Source organism: Parasteatoda tepidariorum, chromosome 3, assembly GCF_043381705.1.
Source record: "Parasteatoda tepidariorum isolate YZ-2023 chromosome 3, CAS_Ptep_4.0, whole genome shotgun sequence".
Lineage (NCBI taxonomy): Eukaryota > Metazoa > Arthropoda > Arachnida > Araneae > Theridiidae > Parasteatoda > Parasteatoda tepidariorum.
This window is the reverse complement of record NC_092206.1, coordinates 52,259,204-52,283,097: the sequence shown is the minus strand read 5'-3', so window position 1 is coordinate 52,283,097 and position 23,894 is coordinate 52,259,204. Positions and strand designations below refer to the sequence as shown.

Sequence of the window (23,894 nt, the reverse complement as noted above, 5' to 3'; positions counted from 1 at the left end):
AACGAAAAAGACAAACAAAATCAAGGGTTCCAGCTTAAATTTTCGTAGGAAAAAAAACTTTTATTTAATGTCTCTTAAATAATGATTTTGTTCAAAAATGCCAGAGTTAACCGGGGAACAAAACACGATCCAGTAAAATCCATTTAAGTAGAATTTTTGAGAGACAGCATTATTTAATCAAGAACCCTCTTCCACTACGTCAGTGTAGTGGATGAACTTTTCTTTTTGCTTGTCTGCAACCGAATAAAAATTCTAGCTTAATTGGTGTTTAAGGAAACAGAGTATTATGATGCTCGACCCAGAAATCTGACCTCTTAATGGGCATCAGAATAACTCTGAATTGCGTTTTCATTCTTACTGTGTAGCACCCTTAATGGTAGTAGCTTTATTGTTCCTTTTGTAATTGTTCTAGTGCCTTATTTTTATTATACTTACAACAACATTGAGTTATTATTAAAGAGTTCACGAACTCTAATTTGCTAACTACTCTCCTTTTTACCTATTTTTAGTATTATATTAATTAATCTGCGATAATTTTGATATTTATTTCACGGGATATTCTTTGGTAAATATTATTTAATGCAAAAGATTAATAAAATTTTTTTAGCTGCGACTGAATTAATCAAAAATATTTGATAAATATTAGATGGTTTTAATTGAAATATTTAAAAATAATCAGCACACAAAATATTTTTAACCTTTATAGTCGGAATATTTGTAAAGCTTCGAGATATTCACTTCATTTGGAATATGCCGTATAGCTACAGGATATCCCCTTTATAAAGCAATGTGTCTTCATCAGCAAACAAAACAAGAATTCTGTGACTCAGACGATTATTAATTAAGTTAGCGTTGATTAAAGTTAATGTCCGGTATGCCGGACGCCAAGTTTGAAGGGGCTAATATGGAAGTATGCGGCAAAATATGATATGTCAAGCCCTATTAAACAATCAGTTCCCCGTTAATTTCAGGCTTAAATTGTAAATGTTTAGCAATAATTTGGATAATTCAGCAAATATCTTTCGTTAAATGTTCGAAAACTGCTATATGTGAGTAGAAGCCTGTTGTGTTATGTTTTATTTTGTGGAGGAAAAAAATTCCGTTTTACGTCTCTCATAAGCCTTTTTTTATTTCTTATTGATCATCAGATATCTTATAAAACAATTAGTATTTAAAAGTTATATTATCTTACAAGACCATTTAACATTGAATTCATTAAATTTGATTTACGTAATTTATATAACTTTTTTACTGATTATATTGATTTTAAAGAAAACGTTGTATTATGAGATGAGTGAACACAAATTTTGAGAATGTTAAGAACCTCTCTGCCAACTATTGGAAGATTGATAATTAGAATTAATGCTAATTTTGCAGTTTTCCATAACAGTTTTAACTATAGAATACATGAAATACAAAATTCCATAGAGGCTGAAGGAGAAAGTTAAAGAAAAATTCTGCAGAAAAACTCCATTAATTTCAAAACTTCGGGTGAAGGAGTCGACGCGCTTCAAGCACTTTAAGCAGATGTCCATTATCTAAACCATCCAGCAAGTAAATAATAAAAAAGAGATAGATTTAAAAAATAAGAAACGCAATTTTGCCAACGAAAGAATGTGAATGAACATGAAGGTGCAGACAAAGCACACAAATAACTGCTGTTGCCGAGATGAACGACAGTGGTTAGGGGTAAATCAAGAGAGGATACTTTTTTAAGTAGTAAGAAGGTCAACCCTGGTTACACAGAATAAACCAGACACTCTTTAAATTTTAATTAAAAGAACAATTTTGATTAAGACAGATCAAAAATTTGATAAATCATGCAAATCTGTATATTTTTGGAAACTTGGACATTAATTCAACTTGATTAATGCCAAATTTCTTGCATCCCCATGCTGGCACATTTTGATGCTATAGTATGCCTGTTTTGTTCGCTTGAAAACTGTTGACTTTTTCCAACAGTTTTTGCAAATCTCGTGATTTTTTTGCTAATAAGTGTAGAATAGTATGTCCTGCAAGCATTAAAATAATAAATTTGAAATTGAAAATCTAACACTTAAACTTTGTTACATTTATTTGTCTCTCATTCTCTGTGAGTTTCAATATATATGAAACACACCCAAGTGAATTTAAAAATAATTTAACTTTAAAGATTTTGCAATTGCTTTAAAGAAAGCAAAAATACAAATCTTGAATGAGTCAATTTTTCATATATCTTGAACCTTCCAGAAAACAAGCTTCCTTTATTCTCATTTACATATATTTCAATCATGTTTTAACTAGTATAACTATCTTTGCTATTCATAAATTATTTGAGATATTTCATGTTACTCCCATTCATAACTATACCTTTGAAGTTCAATTATATGCCACAATAGGATTTGTGATTATATTTGAATGCGTTTAAAATTTTGTCTTTTTTGAGCACAAAAAGAAATAATATAATTATGTTAAATTGCAAAGTGCTGCATAAATAATTTTGGGAAAATAATTCTCCATAGAATAAAAATTGAACTGAAACTTACCATTTTTGAAGATTTTATTAAGAATTTAATAAAATAAATTTAAAATTGTATGCACAAGCAAGCAATGCTAATTAAAATCAAAATTTCCTTTTCGAAGGAGAAAATCAGCATTTAGATGAAAAAATATTTCTTTATGACTGTAAAAGATGCTTGAATCTAATAAAATGATAGCACTTTTCTTCACGGGGGAAAAGAATCTGCCAAATTTACCATACTTGTTTGGTAAGGACTTTTATGTTAAAATAATAATAATAATTCTGCTAAATAAACCAAAATATATGGTATTTCAGACATTTATTTAGAAATTTTTCATTCGTTATGGATCGTTAACGGTTTGATGAAAATTATGCTCTAAAAAAAATTAGTTCTTATTTGTCACACATTTAGTACGTAAGTACGATAGTAAATTTAACCAAATAAATGGTTTTTATTCTATGTCAAAGGTCCAAAGTTTTTTTTTATTATTTCCAATGAGCTGCACAATCGGTCTTGCCGATAAGCAGACCTAATGTGTTCTCTAGAGGTGGTATCAACTCTTTCAGGACCACCACAATGGGTGAAATACCGTTGGTCATGTAATTTGGACGTCTAGTTTCTGCCACGCGAGATGGCACCACTGAGTCTCTATTTTGATGCTAAAGTGCACTAGGAAATTAATTTTGCCGGAAATGCCAAGAGCCAATAAGGCACTCCAGGGATCTTTTACATGCTGCATAACCATACGACTTGGCCGCTGAGGATTTTCTGCATCCCGAAAATCCGGTGTCTGGGTCGGGGATCGAACCCGCAGACTTAGGTCTAAAGTATTATGATACATTTGCCATGTCTAAGGTCTAAAGTATTATGATAAATTTACCAAAATGTTCTCCAGAGCTATCATTCATTTTACCATATATTTCGCAATTTTAATTTATTTGTTGTTTATACCTTTAACCGAATAGAATAGTTATCTGTCTGCAAAGTCCCAAAGTGGACTGATCGTTAGGAACGGTTCCCAGTAGATTATCACAGTCAAGCATCACTGGCAGCAGTAAAAAATCTGATGAGTGACCACTTTGATCAACCTGCGAAGGGATCGAGGGTGCACTTTTCTCTAAACTGTACTACAGTAAAATGTTTAACTTCGCGCGCAGATCGTAAGTCTAACAAAGTGGGGAAAGGCATTAAACGTAAGGCCTCCATGCATTAATCACAAATTGTATCAAAAAGAAATATATTTATTTATAGTTGCACATATATGTTCATGGTTTAGTTCGGTTTAACACGGTATAATTAACTACTTCCATTTCAAAAAGAGAATTTGTAATTAAAATAGTTTATAAAACTCCTTATTATTCCAAGTATTTATTTATTTATTGTTACACATACATAGGCAGGCACGTGTGCTCCTTACAAAGACAATTCGCAAAGACAATACGCAAAGACAATTTTAATAAGCACAAGTTTGAAGAAGACGTTTGTAACGTAAAAGTAGGGGTTAGGATTCCACCATTTTCCTGAACTTATTTTTGTCTATCTTGTGCTACCTCTTCTTTGACTCGGCAAAGGCTTATATTGTACATTGTATGGAGCCTACATGATTGTATAGGTATGAGCAACTGTAAATAAATAAACATAAATTAATAGAAGCATCTAGGGATGAGCTGGGATCCGAACCAGTTACCTTCACTATTCCATTTTAGAAGAATTTAAGACAGCCTGTTGCGTATTATTAAAGTTATTCATTTAGTTCTATCTTATCCGGTCGTTAAAATATTTACAAATACTTATTTTTCCTAAGCTTAAAAATTTAATAAATATTCAAAAGTATACATAGAAATACAAAAAAAAGAAGAAAAAAAAAGATAACAGACCAAAAACGAAACTAATATGCGTTCAACAAATAATATTGAGGTTATCAATATGAAAATGGATGTATCTGTGTTATCTCAAATTATAATAATGATTTTCAAATTACTAAGTATTTTGTTAAATTCACCAAATTTTACTTCGTATACTACTAAACGGCATGATAACAAAACTATATTTTATTGTTAATTTCATCGAAAATCATTACCAAAGCACTAGAGAAGAAATTATGTACTTCTTGGTTTTCCCCAAAAGATAGAAAACACGGTAAATTTTACAGTATTCTGGTAGTTTTGCCCATAATGTTTTTCTTAGTTTGTTTTCTATTTGAAAAATGTGAAAATCCTGTTTACCGATTCTTCATGCGCAAAATATTAATTATCGTGTTAGAGGAGCTATCACTATATGGAAAACATAATTAAAAGTTTAAGCGTTAGCTGTTTTAATGCAAAGATAAACACCAGGCTCCCGATCTTAAAAATTGTAAGTCTTTGTTTAAGTACAATATAAAAATGTATGTATAATTAATAAATAAGGCGAAAGTTATTTCATTAAAATAAAAAAAATTAACTGAAAAAATTATTTTTGGTCAAGATTTAAATGGTATTTTTACATTTAAAAAGTAAATTTTAAAATTATGTTCACAAATACACTATGCTAAATTAAAAAAGGTCCATTTAATATATATATATATACATTGTTATTTTTTTTGTTACTATGCAGTGAAAGGTGCTTTAATTTTATGAAACAAAATCTTTATCTTATTTTCTATTAGGAAAATTTGAAAATACTGTGCACTGATTTTCATCCACAAAACAATTATATTTCAGTTAAAGAAGATAGCGATTTACTGAAGAAAAAAATTAAATATTTAAGCCTACTCAATGTGTTAATAAATATCATGCTAACGTTCTAAAAAACTAAGTAAACTTTACAAAAATCAATTCCCTGAACTAACCATATAAATAAGTAAATCAACTGCAATTTTTTAAGAAATCATGCATTTTTCATCAAAAACTAACAGATTTAATGCACCAGGCTTCGAGTTACTAGAGAATAATAAAGTTCAAGAATTCCGTCATTGGTTAAACTAATCTCAAATTTATGTTAACTCATGCTCGAAAAATTTACGCTGAATTACTCAAACTTTCGTAAAATGCAAACTTCCCTCTTGGGATTATTTCGCGAACTTTCTGCTGAGACTGACAGGAGAGCTAAAATATAATTTTATGCAATCTGAGTAGCTAGTTCAAGGAATATACCGCGAGAAGTCAAGAAAGCTGATAAGCTGCGAAGTCTAAAATTCGGTTTAATAATTTGCATGAGGAGATACGTGTAATTTAAACCAGTATCGTTTCATCCAAACAATATTTGTGCTGAAGTTGCTCGTAACCAAAGAGTGTCATTATACATTTCATTTTTTTAGGTAATTCTGTAATTTGTAATTCTGTATTTTGTATTTTATTTTTTATCGCGTAATAAGTTGTTTAAGCTATTTATAAGCATCTATAATTATTTTATTGAAATCAAAAATATGTTTATAACGTAGGTAGTAATTAGAGAGTGAAATTTTATATTTTAATTTCGTATCGCATACTCTTAAAATAAATTATTTTAACTTTTTTATAAGGATCATTATAAATATTATTGCTTTCGTGCTTTCGCATGCCTGCTTAGTCAGAGGGGGGTGGTTGTTCTTGTTTTCCAGTGGTGCCATCTATGGCCAGGAATTCTACTTCTGCAACACCATACGTCACACCCGTTTACAGGGCGGACCCATTCATATATCCATTCATTTATTCACAGATCGTAATTTTGACCTGAATCAGAGAACGGTCGATCTCCAATTCAGTACTCCCAGAGGTATTGATTTGCTATTTTTTTATTTTATTTATTTATTTATTTATTTTTTAACGGCAGGCACTGAGCTTTCGTTCTTCGCCTAGGAAGATGCCGGAGTTGTTACTCATTTAACGTTACCCAGTGGGCACCTGTGAACCTAAGTCACAGAGGCGAGCAACATTACCCACGCCACACTGCCACATCTTTGCGACTCGACAGATTTAACGTGCATCAGTCACCCTTTACTACACGGGGAGTCTTATGCCGGCGGGGTTCGAATTCACGAACTCTCGGACATAGACCCAGCGCCCTACCGACCAGGCTATCCCGGCGCCAATAATATTATTGAAAACAATTAATTGTTTATTGAAATCAAGCATATATTTGTGATATTTCTCGTAATCAAAGAGAGACATGTAGTATTTCTTTTTTTATCATGCAATCTAAAAAGAAGATAATTTATTTGTTTACAAGCACCGACAATAGTTTTAAGAAACAACGGTAATCTTGCATTGAAATCAAAAATATGTTTATATTGTCGGTGGAAATCAGAGAGGGACATTTCATATTCAATTTTCTTATCGCATGTTATTGAAATAAGTTGCTTTAACTTTTTATAAGCATCTATAATTATATTATTTAAAAACATCAATTGTTTATTGAAATCAAAAAAAAATATTTTTGATATCAAAGTTTGACATGTAGTATTTCATATTTTTGTCACATAATCTAATAATAATATGATTTAATTGTTCCTGAGAATAGATAAATATTTTAAGGAACAACGTCAATCGCTTATTAAAATAAAAAATAGGTATATTATGTAGATAGTAATCAGAGAGGGACATTTTATACTTTATTTTCTTATAGCATACAATAACGAAAAGTTACTTTAACTTTTTATAAGAATCTATTCATATATTATTTAAAACCATCAAACATTATTGAAATCAAGGATATGTTTGTGATATTTTTGGTAATCAAAGAGTGATTACCAGAATTCATTTTTCATTTTCTTGCATTTCATTTTTTTTTATTTTCAGTTTATCATTATTTTTTGTCACTTAATCTAAAAATAAGATAATGTAATTATCTATTTGCATTGATAATTATTTTAAGAAACCAATGTGAATCATTTAATGAAATCAAATATATTTTTATAATGCATATAGAAATCAGAGAGTGACATTTTAAAATTTATTTTCTCATCTCGTAGCTTTAAATAAATTACTTTAATTCTTTTTTTTAAGCATCTTTAATTATTTTATTAAACAAAAACATCTTTTATTGAAATCAAGAAAAATATTGCTAGTAATTGAAAAGGGAAATTTTGTACTTCATTTTGCTCTGGCAATCTTAAATTAAGTTATTTTAACTGTCTAATGCATTTTCGGCTATCTTAGTGAACAGTATCAATTGCTATGTTTATATTGTTGTTTGGCTATGTTTATATTGCTGCTGATATCACTTAGAACATTTTTTTTGTTGCACGAGATTTTTTGATGGATCTCGGATATTTTCACTTCGCTGATTTCAAATCTGCATTCGATTTTGCTCTCAGCTACAGTTTTTTTAAGTATATTTAGTCAAATTTTTTTGTTGAAATGTACAATTTTAAAAGCATTATACATAACAGTGTGTTGTGTAAATGTTGCGACTAACTTCTAGAAGAGGTGGGATAGATTATCAGGATTGAAATTGCATAGAAACCCTTGCAGGAAAAAGTTGTCATACGCCATTCAGTATGACAACATCATGTTTTCTGTCTAATTTTAATCCTGATGATATGCCCTAACTTTCCTAGAAATTTGTAGCAACATTTACGTGATCTCCTGTTATATATAACGTTCAATTTTAAAATTGTATATTTCGTATTGTATATTTCGTATTGTATATGTATAAATTGACCACAAATGTCAGTTAAAAAACCTGTAAATTTAGGAGCAACACTTTTTCAAAATTTTAAATCCCCGTAGCTGAATTAGGCAATATTAAGTATTTGTATTAACACAACAAAAAAAATTTATCCTGTGTAATCAAGGTGGGATATTTTGAATTTAAAATTTTATCACTAAGTATTTTAGGTTGTTAAAAGGACCTATAATTAATTCTGAATGACATCAATTGTTTATTGGGGCAAAAATATGTCTCAAAAATTGCTGCTGTTTACAAAAATTATTAAAATTATTGCTGTTTATTAGGGCCTTTGGATTCTTTTTCCTCTTTTAATTAGTGAAACAAAAGCAAACCGAATCTACACTTTATATAAAATCTGTTTTCTAAGCATGTCATGAGATAACAAAAAAGTAATTCCAATAGTACGTAACAATATATTTTTGAAAAGAGTGGTTAAAGAACATTATTGAACAGCAGAACAAGGAACAGGAAAATAATAAATCATATAAGAAAAGGTTGCTGAGATACGACATGAAATTTCGACTGAAAATATCGAATTGATTTTTGACGTACTCAGTAAAACTGAGACAACACGTGTTTTTGACAATTTTGATACTTGAAGTTAGCATATTTCTTTTAACACATTTCTAATCGTTTCCAAGCAAATAAAAAAAAATATGACACAAGTGCTCCATATTTATGCATTTTAAATATTTATTAGGAAAAATGCCACATTTTATTTACTTTTATTAACTAGGTAAAGTCTGCTTTAAACTAACTATAAATGCCAATATACTTTCAGAAATTATAGCAAAATCTGAAAATAATGCATTAAAATAATAATCTTAGCAAGTAACTTAAATTCGAATACTATATGTTTTAAGAAAACTGTATAATTTCGGCGTACCATTGCGTTAAATATTTCTTTATATGTTAAAATATATATAGTATGATTATATCAATGTTGGGTGAAATCTAATCCATAGTAAATTATTGTCTTTAATATTCATAATGCATTTAGTTTCTTAAAATTTTGGAAAAAAGCATTAATTTAGAGATTTTTTTATGAGAAAAAAATATTGCTCTATTTAAAAATTCTATCTAAAGTAGACGAAGTTTGAAATTTTCAAAAATATTTGCTAACTGATACATAATTATATATTGCAAGATCTCTTGGGGAATTTCTGAACAATTCTTTTTAAATTTTTTTGTATGTTTAAAAAGATCGAAGTAACACAGAAAGGTGGAGTTCAATAAGAAACTTTTTCAGAGTACTTTTTCGAGCTAAAAACATTCAACGCGCAACATATAAAAATGAATACATTCTCTCGTGCATTATTTATAAATTATTGATAAGTTGTATGTTGTGATATTTTAGTTCTCATTTTAAAATTTAACAGTATTTGAGATACATGCGATGTAATGTGAAGTAGTTTATTTATGAGCAAAAAAGTGCATTTTCACTCATTAGTGTATATGCATAAGCGTAATAGCAAATCATAAATGTATATAAATATATATAAAAATATTAAGTTTTTACTGCTACTATTCATTATTAAAACAGCCTTTTTTTAAAAATCTCAATGAAAAACAAATGTACTCTGATAAAAATCAGAGTACGCAGGTTATAAAGTGCAGTTTGTGCGGTTATATAGTCCATTTGGGTGCATAATCCGTAAAATCCTTTTTTATATAAAATTCATTTTTGCCATAAAATATCATACCACAATTTTAATTAATTAGAATGATTCAGTGATTTCAAAGTAATTATTAGTGTAAAAATTACGGTATTTGAAATTTTTTGTTCTGCAACATGTTCCAATGAAAATAAGTTTTGCGATAAAAAGTACGAGTTCAATGAGTGCCGGTACTTTTTGTCGTAACTGCTTTATAGTGTATCACAGATTTTTCATGCGTATCGCATAAGCAAAGTCTATGAAACAGTAAGTGTCAAGTGTATCTATTTGGCGACATAATGCAAAGTGCCAAAAAATATTCAGTATCTAAACGCATGAGAAAATTCAAAGCAAAATGTTGCTATTATGTAATTTATAAAACTTTTTGCTTCATTAAGCAAATTAATAATAATTATTATGAAAAAGAAAGCAATTTGACGAATTGACCTTTTCCTTCTAGAAATCAGAAAACTCAACTTATGAGTTCAAACGAAAAGAAGAAGAATGTAAAATATCAACCAAATATAAGTTATATACGCCTTCATTCATAAGAAACAAAAAGTGAAAACTATTAAATATTTTTGTAAGACTTTCGTTGGAAATTTTTTTATCATGACTTTATTATCTATTTATTCTATTTTATCTATTATTTTTATCGTGACCTTATTATCTATTTAATTGTTCTCAAGTACCGATCATATACCAGCAATGGATTTATTTTTTGAAATTGTTTAAAATATACTTGAAGATATTTATAGAAACTTAAATCATCTTTTATAGTTACTTCTTTTAATACTTTCTTATAGTTAATTAGGTTAATAATTATCTAATTTAAGCAATAAACAATGCATCATATAATTATAATTTATTTGAAAATTTTACTGAACCATTAACGTTTATAAACTACTTTGCTAATCCAAGACAATTTCAAAACAATAATACTAAAACTTTTATTTCGCATTGAAACATAAATTCTGACTAAATTAAATTAAAATAGAATACATAATTTTGTGAACAATGTAAACATTTGGGCTTAAATGGCTCTATAAATCTGAAAAATACCGAATCCTTTCTTCATTTCTTGACGTTATAACTGACCATTATATTCGTCTATATTTAAAGGTAATGTTTCTATAAAACGATTTTATAATCTTCAAAGCGACTTGCCGTTAGTTTTATTGTTCGTAGCTCATAAATATGCTTCTCACATAAACATCTATGTATTGTTTTGTAGTGTAATGATTGTTTTAATGTTAGAAAAATATGTTTTGTAAAAAGTTATACTAGCGCAAAAGTAATAAAGCATTTTATTCCATTTTAAAAAAAAAACTTAATGTGTAAGTGGAAATTTAACTTTCCTGTTGATACTTAGGTTTTAATAAATAAAGATTTTAGAATGTTTTTCTTTAACAAAATAAGTTATTTTTTTGTTTACAATTTTGTATTTCTAAAAAATGACAATAAATTATAAAACTTGAAGAAGGTGATTAATATTGAGATTCATTAGGTAAACTTGAATGATTTCTTCTACTACCTTGTAAAACCATATACTCATAATTATGTGTTCGTATTTAAAACAATAACATCCACAGTGTTGAAAAAAAAACTTTTTGTGGCAAAAATGTTGGCATTTTAAAACTTCATTATGCTACTCTTATACATAAATTTCAAACTTGAACAAGCAGGTGTTGATTATTTCATATTTCAAATATGTGAATATTAAAAGACTAGGTTTATTCTTTTGTTTTTTCCTCAAAAGTGATTATTTCATTCTTAAGGGAAACTATGGAGCTATTTTTTTCGTTAAACAGAAATATATTATGTAAAAAAAGACGAAAATTTCAAAGATTGTAATAAAACTCTATTATATTTGTATCCATGCAAAAACGTAAATAAATAGAATGTACAAAGAGCAGATTCAACTAATTTTATATTCTAAATACATAATATCTATCAATGTATTTTGTTCTTGTTCAGTTCTCATAAATGATTATTTCATTTCTATGAAGAATATAAAAGTTCCATTGTAGTTGTTTTACTGATTGTATATCGCGTAGAGATTGAAATCTTAAGATTTTGAAAAAGTTTAATAAACCTTTTTGCTATGTTCATATCCATACAAAAATAATATCAACTTAAATAACTGATTGGAGTTAATCAAACAATCACTTTTTGAACAAACAATCACTTTAAGAACAATCACTTTTTGACTAATTTCATAACCTATATTTTTAAGTTTCCAGTAATTTTAATTTATTTTACTCTAAGGAAACTTCATATATCCCTTTATTCTTCCCTGAAAATAATAGTATGGTCAAAATAAACAGAATATGGTAAAATTCACCGCGTTTTTGGCTGTATCAGTATTATACTTTATTCTAAATGCGCGGTGAAAATAACTATAATTTTGAAAGCCAAAATTTCCTGTATCGTTATCAAATGAATAATTTAAATACCGTATGTTTTGAATTTTTATACCAGAATTAAGTTTTTTTTTTTACCAGAAGTGTGATTACCATACAGTACAGCGATTTTATCAGATTTTTTTCTCCATGCGAAAAGTCAAAACGCTCTTTTCAATGTATCGTTCAAAATTTTGAAGTTTTGTGAACCATAATAGCGTTTCAGTCGATACAAGCGTAATATTTTTTTAAGTTGAACCGCATTATTCTTGCTTTTCAAACTTAATTACATAATACTACAGTTTAACTTCACATTTTATGGTTCAAAGTGCCTTAATTATTGTTGACCACATTTTTCTGATAGTCTATTACCTCCGAATATGAAGGCTTGAAAGCGTTTAATTTTGGGTTTTTAAACTGAATTTACTTCTACATTTCGTTTAAATTATTTGGAAAAAAAATGATAAATATATTTAAAACAAATCATATTTTTAAAAAATAGAGTAGATAAGAATGTATTCCTTTTCAGTATACTAAAGTAAATTTTGTATCTAGAAAATTCTTTTAAATGGAATGCACTTCTTCTGCGTTTTTCGTTAAACACCTTTTTCACTTTTTTCATTTAAAAAAAAAAGAAGCAGTTAAACAGTTTTAAATTTTTTAAAAATCATATTTTAAAAGGAATATTCATAGGAATGTAATTATATTCAAAGTTTCCAGTACACGAATTTACTGGATATAGTTCTATACCTGGAATCTCATTTTGACTACACTATTAGAATTAGAATTTTCTCTACACTATTAGAATTTTCATTCAAAAATTACGGCAAAATGACTAGCAACAGTCTGCCCATGCAATAAACCTTAAAGTTTACTGTAGGGGGCATTTTTTACCTTTATTAGGGCAGGGCTGATTGTGCTCCGGAAAAAATTCGGACTTCCGGATTTTTCGCTAGCAGTGATCCGGAAGTTTCCGGAGATCGAAGGTCCAGACGTTTCAAAAAAATCATTGAGCGCAGAAGTTTCCGAAAATCACATTTTCAAAGGTGGAATTTAGAAAAACACAGTTTATTTTATTTGTTTGTAAGGGAGAGCTAGATAATTTACAAGCTTATATTCATGATTAATATTCATTTTTTCCCATCAGTAAATAGTTATTATGATCGTTAACTCAAGAAAGAAAGACATATTTGTAAATTTTAATTACTTCTCCAGGTCATCATAGGTATGTGTAAATGGTATAGGAATGTGTAAAATTTTAAATATATTTTAAGTAAACCAAGAAATATTGAGAAAAAGGAAAAAAAAACTTGCTTAAATTTATTTCTAATTTTTCAATTTAAACTTTTTTTTTTTTTAACTCAAGAAATTTTCTAGAATTTTGACTTGGGCTCACAATCACCTCTGCTTTATGGTTTTGAAACCATAATGTGGTTATAACCGACAAGTATGGTTATAACCACAAATACAAAACTATATGGTTTTTTAACTATTTACAACTAGCATGGTATCAAAACTGTAAAAGAGAAATTTAACTAGGCACGAGAACTAGTCGTATCTTTAGGTAATGAGCACTGGAGTTAAGCATGTCGGCTTTGGGACTCGAACCCTCGTTCAGCCGATCATGAGATTTGTAGATTCACCCCCTCGGCTATAATATGTGCCTTTTTGCAAGGACAAAGTGCTTCATTAGGTGGGCCAAGTTGGTGCGATGAAGTTCTAACCATATTAGCTGTAAGCAGTTAATAAACTATTTTTCTCACAGTTAATAGTTTGAATGTCATCTTTTTATGGGTATTTGACTGTTTTGTTTGAATATGGTTAAATAACAATTAAAGTTCCACCTTTTCTCCTAGAAATGTCTAAAAGTGTATTCAACTAGTTTCTAATATATATATATATATATATATACACTCATGTCCATAAATNATCTATATATATATTGAATTAATTACAACATCAAGAATTTTTTTCTGACTAAAATGCAATCATATTGTATTCATCTTCTTTTATCACTTTTTATTTCAATAAATTAAAAATGTTTTAAATAGTTAAAAAAAATTTTAATGAATTTAGGCAGGAATATATTCCTATGCAACAAGTTTCTGATTTGTGAAACTGAAATTAGTTCTACATTAGGAATCTCCTTTTGACTGGAATGCACTCATTTTGTATTCTTCTCCCTTGTTGAAATGAGAGCAACCAATTATTGAATTCCTCGCAAAGAATTTCACATTAAAAGGAATTTCCCAGGAAGGGATGGTTTTGGAATTCAAAATTATCTCCTCGATTTATTATAATAAAGTACGTAGCTTCCAAATATTTTGCAGTGTTTGTTTTTCTAATAAAGAATTCAAAATAACTATTCTAAATAGTAATTAATTTATTATTGATTTAATTAACTTTTTAAGGAATGTGATTTGAGTTTCTTTCAATAATATTTTAAAAAATTTGTTTTAGACATTACTGACATTGAGCATTTTTAACAGTTTCGTTTCAGTACAGAAGTTAAAAAATTCTTAATTTTTCTACCTTTATTCTATATATATATTGAATCAAATGCAAATTAGTAGTAAAGTAGGGCTAGTGTGAACAAATCTTATAAATGTATCAAAAAATTTAATTCTATCAAACTGTATCTCTTTTATAATACTTAGAAAGCTAATCTTCATTTTGAATTATAGATAACCTAATGTCTGCATACATTTTTAAAAATATTATTGTAAATAAAAATCTTTTTATTTTGTCTACACAGGCCATATGTCATGTGTTTAGTGTGGAAAGGTTCGGAAATTAATTATTCAATCTAATTTTGCATTTATTTTTTATGTCAAGCTGATAAAATTAAAATTGTGCTCTTTCCAAAAATATAGTATTGAATAAATAATATTTTCAGTTTTTATTTACATTAATTTCCAAACCTACTAAATATCATTTTTTGCTTAACAAATAAATTGTTTTCCAATTATTTAAAGAACAATGCTTCAAACATAAGGTGCTACCATTAATATTTATATATAAGAAAAATATGATTTTAATTTCATTTCGCATAAATTTCCTAAAATTTGATTTCCATTTAATAAAATAATTTGCCAAATAATTATTAAATATCAGTTCAGAGAAGAAGGTTAAATCACGTAATCAAGCCATTTACAAATTGTCAGAAGAACAAATTCTCTAGTTGCTGAAAATAACAAAATTTCATAGATAATTTCGGAATTTGAGAAAAAGAAGTTAATATTAGTTTTCAGAAAAGAATAAGTGAACAAAGTTTATCTAATTTAGAGAATAAGTATCCTAAGAATAAATGTATTAAGAAATTAACTTTTGTTGGTAACACAGACATTTTAATTCGGGAATGCGCTGCCAAGGTAGCCACAAAATTACGTATATTCATAAGCTCTGTGGAGTCATCTGTTCGTTTAAACTCCTCAAATGTTAATTTATTCTAATAATATATTCATTTATAGTACAATACTTCCTATTATTAAAAGAATGAATAAAAATATTCTAATGAGCAATTAAAAATCAAATTAAGAATTTATTTTTCAACTTTAAGAATCTTATTTTTTAATTAACTATTTAAAACAATCAAGACTATTTTCAGTCAACTGCGTAAAAAAGTATTATACAATTTTGCAAATTGGCGAAAACTTCCAAAGAAATTTTGAACTGTTCAAAACTTATTGTTCAATTGTTCAAGGTTTCAGTAATCAACGGAAGATCCACTTTTAAATTAGCTCCTTTCCACACGGTAGGGGGAAAAACTTATTTTAAATCCAGCGAAATTTGATGTGGAGGCAGGCCTGTTTCTAGTAAATACTTTTCAAGGCGTTCTTAACTCACTAGGAAACACCACGTTACTTTAAGGATCGAAAGCTGTGTTTGAAGTATACAAATTTCTTTGCATGACTATAATATATGACAGAAGGTTTTTGCCCAATTTTTATAATTAACCCCGAAGAATTTTTTCCCACTTCTAAAACTGATTGGAGACTTCTTGACTTGTGATTTTTTTCTCACATGAAAACATTGACAGGAAAGAAAAAGCTATTGTACTTTTTTTTACCAATTGTTTTGAAGTATTTAATTTTCAGCACTACTCTTTCCTTTGTATTTTTCTTATCTTGCTTTTATTTTACACCAAGAGTATTTTTTAATATAATTCGCTAAACCTTTTCCTCATTTCTTTTAAATTGGAAATTAAATAGAACCAGCTGTTTAAACTAAATTTTAATTTTTTTTTGTGAATATATGCTCAAAAGGCAAAACGCAGTTGCAATTTTGTAAACAAAAATACTTACTAAAGTATTAATGAAATATGCACCGCACAGTGATATTGTTTTTATACTAACCTTCTATTTATGTCTTTTTAATAACGTAGAATCAACTAACCAAACTTTCCACTTAGTAAACACATGAATTCCCAATCAATTTTTTATATCTATCAATACAATAGGTAAAGTTAATTTAATGCGTAAATCTCTCCCTTGGTAACAAAGATCGATGACGGAATCGTTGCACTCTGCACTTTTTATTTGAGTAGTAATTTCCTGCTACTTATAATTGCCGAACTTAGTTTGATTCTTTGCTTTTAAATTTGAAACTTAAACATCTTTCAAATGAATATCTTTTGTAAATAGTGTTTCATATGATATATTTAACTTTCAATCTTCTTTCATCAGAGTTATATTTGCTAGTAGCAACTTAAAATTACGTTTCATTTATTCATAGCATAATGCATTATTCCCAAGTTCCAAATCTTTAGACAATATTAAAATATTAGTTCTCGCAGTGCAAAAGATAATAATTCAGAACAGCATCACAATCAAACAGGTATGTGTGTATCATATATTAAAAAAAATTATATGCATTGAAAATATCTTTCTGGCTGTAATTCATTTCTTTTGTATTCTTCCTTCCAAATCAGAGCAACCAATTACTTCACTCTTTGTGAAGAATACCAAATGAAAAGAGGCTTTACAAGAAACGGATGCCATTCAGAATCCATAATTATCGTGTACATTTATGCTTTTCGATGAGAAAAGAACGTTCATTTGTCTGAATTAAGACTCGGTCATTTTTCAACTCATATCGTGCCAAACGGTAGGGCCCGCACTTCAAACGAGACAAGTAAAACACATTAAAGATGATCTGAAAGCAGATAATAAACGATTTTGAATGGATTTTAAATTACCTTCTGTTCGCTTTTGCTCCCTTCAAATAAAAAGGAAAAATTTCTGGTGCCGGTAGAGAGGTCTGCTCTGCAGAAAATAATTAAATCTGGATATCGGAAAGTCTGTCTTGACGGATTATCCAAAGATAAATATTCAAAAGGCAATTTTAGAATTTATTTCGATGATTGTGGCAGTTTTGTTTCTATTTCTTACAAAACGAATTGACATTATTGTTGCTGTAAAATGTTTTTGAAAATTGAGGAGAAATCGTTTGAGTATTTGTAATCACCAAAGGAAAAGAATTCATAATTAGTTTTTCATATTTTGAAGTTTCATTACTAGTTTGTAAAATTTGAAGAAAATAACAAGTTTATATAATACATTAAAGGAAAATAATGATTGGATTTTATAAAAAAAACAATGATGTTTTTCTTATTTAGTTTGTTGTTAAGTCATACTAATAATCTGTCAAATTACTGGTACATTTAGTTGCAGTTGTTTCGTTAGAAGTTTCTCCAGAATTCAATTATTCATTCCTATGCACAAACTATAAAAAATTGCTGATCAAATTACGATAAAAAGTACCAGCACTCTGGGTGCCGGTAATTTATAGACAGGTAAACTTGTAAATAATATTTGTGGAGATATTAATATTTATATTTGCAAGAAGACCTTAATCGTCATTTATATATATATATATATATATATATCTTTATATAATATAAGAAGAAAGTGGAATGATAACAAATAGCCAATCACAGAAGACTTCTGGTTAGTAACGCACAAAACGGCCAATCAAAATTGAGAACGCTTGTGTGTGCAAAGGTAATAATTTTTAATAATGCTGTCCGCAGAAATGTTTTAACTAAACCTACCAGCTAAATCTTGTTGCGATTTTTATTTTGTATTGAATATATGAAATATATTGAACAGAGTTTACTTTAAAATACTTATATCTTTTATGAAAAATGAATCGCCGTGAATATCTTAGGCGATATTAACAGCGACATAGGGCTGTACATAATTTAGCAGCACAAAATTACCGTGAAAATATATAATATAATACGTATATAATTTTCCAATATATATATATATATTTCATTAACTGTACTCTATTATAATATCACAATCCTTGTAAAGTAGTGAAGTCAATATAGTGAGAACATTGCTGGTTGCAAAAGATAATCTTGCAATGAAATTGCTCAATATTTGTTCGATGTTTGACACAATCAGATACAAATCCTACTGTGTATCTGAACTCCCCTTTCTGTTTGAAATTCGGGACAGGATTTACATTTTACATTTTAAAATAAGTAAGAAAACAAAAATTTATAATCATGAAAAAAAATAAACATTGAATTAACTATAGAGCAGTTCTAATTAATTATTGTGTTTCCTCTTTCAGTTACTATTGCGACGAAAGAATGGGGCAGAGTTCGTATGCAACACTTACCTGTGGAAGGTTTGAGTGAAAGGAGCTATCATCGTGGTCTCTATCTGCACGTTACACCCAGTTCTGCCGATGATATGTCAAGGATGCAAATCTACTTAGATTGTAAATGGCAGGGTTACTTCATGATGCCATTGTCTTTATTCCAGATGGCCAAAGAAGCCGCAGGAAATAAAATAAGAGCGGTAAGTAGGATTCACTTTTTTCTTCGTTCAAGGCACTACAGCCTGCAACAGGCCAAGGCTGATCCAAGTACTCTTTACTATCTGCTCTTTTTCGCAGCAAGGATCTTCCAGTTTGTTTTATTTACTATATGAAAGTTCTTCTTCTCCAAGTTGAGCCACCGAAATGGTTGTTTTCCTCGTTTTTTTCCCAATTGGATTACTAAAAGTGAGTTTTTTCACTGGCTTTTGTATTATCAGATCGGAATATATGTCCTTGCCATCATAATCTATTGCAGTTTCTGACTTTAATAATACCAAGTTGCTTTACTTTTTGTAAATTTCAAAGTTCAACAAGAACCTTCAGTTATTATTCTCACGAACTGGGCCTTTATTATCGAAAGGCCTTTATTATCGTCCTTTATTTTTGAAAACATCAGTAGACTCAACACCAAAAAGTTAATTTGCGGCTGATATTTAAGGTGCCTGACTACCTTCCCAAAGCCAGTTTTTACAAAAATATCTTTTTTTCTATTTTTACAGTCCATAGGCAAATTATTAGACACACTATAAGATTCTATGCAAAATCTTAATTATCAGGCGATAATATACAGTTTTATTGTTCTTACGCAGTAGAAATTGGTTTACACTTGTTTATGTTCGTGTATCAATTGGTTAATATTGTAACGCAATACGTTAAAGATAAACACAAATAGGAAGTATATAAAAAATCTCCTAGATAGAAACCCATTTAATACATGTTTAAGTACAAAAGTACTGCATATAAACTCGTGCAAAGCATGCAATAATTTAAACACTACGGTGAGTCTAATAATTTTTTTCTAATTATTGTAATATACTAATATAATACCTGATATAATAATTACTTTATATTTTTGTAATATATCGTCTAATTTGTCCAGTTGTTGAATTTATATTACATATTGTTTAATTTAACCAATTGATACACGAACGTAAACAAGTGCAAATTGGTTTCAGTGGCCTAAGAACTATAAAGCTGTGTAGTATTACCTGATAATTAAGATTTTACATAGAATCTTAAAGTGCGTCTAATAATTTGGTTAGGGACTGTATATGCAATAAAACTATGAATTTGGACCTTTTTTTTCAACAAGCTGTATAAGTTCTGTTTCTACGTCAAATAGAACAGTTATAATGATTTAAAAAAACATCTGTATTAGTTATAAAATTGATAACGGTATCTTTTTTTGTCCTTTTTCTTAAAATAAATTTTTTCTTCATTCTAAATGCAATAACTTGAAATATTTTTGTTAAAATTACTTGATATTTTGTATGAATAAATTTTACACGCATGTTTAGGGAATAGCCATTGAACTAGTGAATTAATATATTATTTTCCACTTAACAGCTGAAATAAAAATACTTCATTGCAATTTTCAACTTTTTTCGCCAAAAAAGTTTCTATATTTTCTGTAAAATATCTAAGCATCAATGTCTAAATCAAATATCTAAGTCTAATGCTTTGTCAATTTCCTAAGTTGAATTTTTATAAAAGTAAGAAGTAATGAAAAATACAAGAATTATGAAAAATTAATAAATTTTAACAAATGTATGTGATTTTGAAAAAGAGGCATATATACTAGGTTTTACTCGACCAGTATTCCATCTTTTTTTTTTGTATTTACCATGTTTCAGTGTATAATACACTCTTAAGTCTAAATGAAAAATTTCAAGATAAAAAATTTATACTTTTGTCCCGCAACGTATTTAGAATTTTATACTGATAGAGTCCTCGCATCTTTCGTGTTTTAGCGTGTCGCTAAAAGAAAGACTTTAAAAAGGATGTTCTTAATTTTTCGTTGAATAATGCTCTTCCACCATTCTTTCACTAAGGAAACAATCAATTAACATCTTAATTCCACTTGGTTCTCTAAACTTGAATGATTCGGCAAAATAAAGCGATATTGCATATTAAAGTAAGACTAAATTTCGGTATTTCAGCGAAAATTCTCAGTTTCTTTTTAAATGGCACTTTTCTGCACTAAGCTCCACCAGTATTGCTTTGTCCGGCATTAAAAACCAATAATCATTTAAATAATAATTAACTAAAACACAAGGTATCATAATATGCTAAAACTCAAGGCATTCTCATTATAGTGATTGTAACTTGAATTGCAAATACTCTTAGTTATTAAAGTGTAAGGTAGTCAAATTATACAGACACAGTTGCTGTTTTTTTTATTTTAGATTGTGAATGCTCGCATTTTTTTTTATTTGCTAGAAATCAAGTATATAGTATATACATTAATATTTGATACATATATATACATTAGTATTTGATGCATATATATATATACATTAGTATTTGATGCATATATATACATTAGAATAAAATATATACATTGCAAAATTATTAGATTAGCATCTTTACGATTAATTTATTTTATGTATCGCAGTTCGAGATTTCTAAATTTAAAAAATTTAAAATCCCATCCTTTAAAAATTAAAGTAAAATTTTAATTAATTTTCAGCATTTCTATTCAAGTTAAAAGTATTGGAAGAAGAAATAAAAAAATATTGTTATGGTAAAAATAAAATGCACACTTATTAAAAACGCATTCAATTAAATATTCAACTAATTAAAACTATTTTTCCTAAAACTCAAAAAAAATCTAGCATCGAAATACTCATGATATAACAAAAATATAAAAATTTGTGAAACATTTATAAATGCAAAACAAGATTTCAAATAAATCTTAAGCATTGAATAATTGTAAAAACTACTGTTTTGAATTATTGATTTCTAACCGTATTTTATTCATTTTCTCTTCTGCTATTTAAAAGTAAGCAAACTTTTTTCCTCTCCAAAATGCTCAAGTTGAGATTTATGTTTCAATTAACCAAAAGTAGCTTTTACAGAATTGTAGATATCGGATAAGAACCTCATTTACAGAAGAGCTATTAAGTACCTTTCGCTCAACTTAGCATTCCGCAATTGAGTTTCGTATTAGAAGGTACTTTATTTCTAAATTTTTAAGTTCAGTTTTAGTTTGCTTTTTACTTAACTAGTTTTCTGACACTTTTCCCTCTATCTAATATATTTTTTATAACAAAAACGTGCTAAACTGACTTTAAACTATTGGAAAAATAAATACCAAAGATGCAAAAACCAATAAAGAATTTAAAAACACCGTTTGGGATCACCATATTCAATATTCCACGTTCAAAAAAGTTTTAAAAAATGTGTATCTCTTCTATACAGAGTTTTTCTTTTCTATAAATTTTTTTCCCACTCGAAATCCGTTTTTCTCTTTTATACGTCCTTGTGTATCTTTTAAAATTAATGACATGATGTACCTTTTTCTTCGAACTGTTCTTCGTCTATTCAAATTCGAACTGTTCTTTTAAAAAATGATAAGTAAAAGAGCTCAGTTAAATAATTTATGAATGACCCGTTTTTTACCATATTTTTATCTAATTAGCTCTAGTTCAGCTACGCAAAAATGAAAGGCTTTATTTTAAATTTTTATATATTCGAAACTATTACACACATTACACAAAATAATACATGAAATTAAAGAAAAATTGTAATGCTCTTTTTTCAATGAGAAATGTTTAAAATGCCTTTTTCTTTTCTTTTTTTTAATGATAAACATCCAATCTGTGACAAGATCTTTCCAAATATTTCGTAGTTTTTCTCAATTAATGGCTCCCAATGCTGTAAGATGTGGTTTTTTTTCTTTTAAGTTCTTGCCAAGTTTTCAGCATCGATAACTCTTAAACAGTGTCTTGAGCATGTGGATGACAAGTGATTTACCCATACAAAAATAAAAATTAAGGTCAAAAAAGAAGTAATAATGCCCCCCAGATTCTCAGATCCTACTCCATGTAATTTTTTTATGGTATTGTAACTAAGGCACAGTTTGAAAATCACCGTTGCCAAAGAAACTGCGAGACTGGTGCCTTTTTTTACGATAAACATCTAATCCGTTACAACTCCTGTTCCACAAATTTCGCAATGTCACCTAATTAATGCCTAATGCTGTAAAATGCGTGAAATACCAAGTAATAATGCTTCCAAGATTCTCAGATCTTACGCCATGTAAATCTTTTTCAGGATATCGCAACAAAGGCACAGTTTTAAAACTACCCATGTCTAAAAGACTGCAAAACTGCTACCTTTTTTTTAACCATAAATACTCAATCTGTTAAAAAATCGTTCCACAAATACCGTAGTTTAACTTAATTAATGGTTCCTAATCCGAATGCTGTAAAAAGTGCGCGTGCTTTTTTTTAACGTTTTTGCATTAGTTTCGGCATTAGTTGCTCTTAAACAGTGTCTTGAGCTTGCGAATGACAATTGATTTACCCAAGCTAAAATAAAAATTTGCAGTCAAAACCCAAATCGCAATGATGCTTCCAAGATACTCAGATTTTAAGCCACGCAGTTCTTTTATGGTATTGCGAGATCAAGAGGCACAGTTCAAAAACCACCACTGCAAAAAAAAAAAAAAAAAANCTAAAAAAAAAAAAAAAAGAGAGAGAGAGAGACTGCAAGTCTGTTGACTTTTTTAGACGATAAACATCTAATCTGTTACAAATTTCGTTCCACATTTCGAAGTTTTACCCAGTTAGTGGTTCTTAATGCTGCAAAATAAGTTTTGTTTTTAAAAAAAAGTTCTTGAAAAGTATTTGGCATTGATTGCTCCGAAACAATGTCTTGTGCGCAGATGGCAAACAATTTAACCATGCAAAAAAAAGGTAAAAAAAATCCATTTTTTTTAATGGTATTACGACAAAGACTCAGTTTAAAAATCATAGATGCCAACAAGACAGTAAGGACATATTTGTGCAGTTGCAGTAATCACCAACAATGTGAAAACTAGAAAACTAAAAAAAATGTTAAAATAAATTAGAATAAAAATTAAGAGAAGT

At 28.3% G+C, this 23,894-nt stretch overlaps 1 protein-coding gene across 1 annotated transcript in view; it reads left to right on the top strand.

Annotated features, from left to right (window-relative positions):
• Window positions 1–23,894, top strand: part of LOC107441319 (cartilage oligomeric matrix protein-like) — a 301,899-nt gene that overhangs the window by 133,963 nt on the left and 144,042 nt on the right. The window contains exon 3 of the mRNA XM_043046110.2: window positions 18,772–19,001. Coding sequence (XP_042902044.1) covers window positions 18,772–19,001 — 230 coding nt within the window. The remainder of the gene's footprint in view (window positions 1–18,771; window positions 19,002–23,894) is intronic.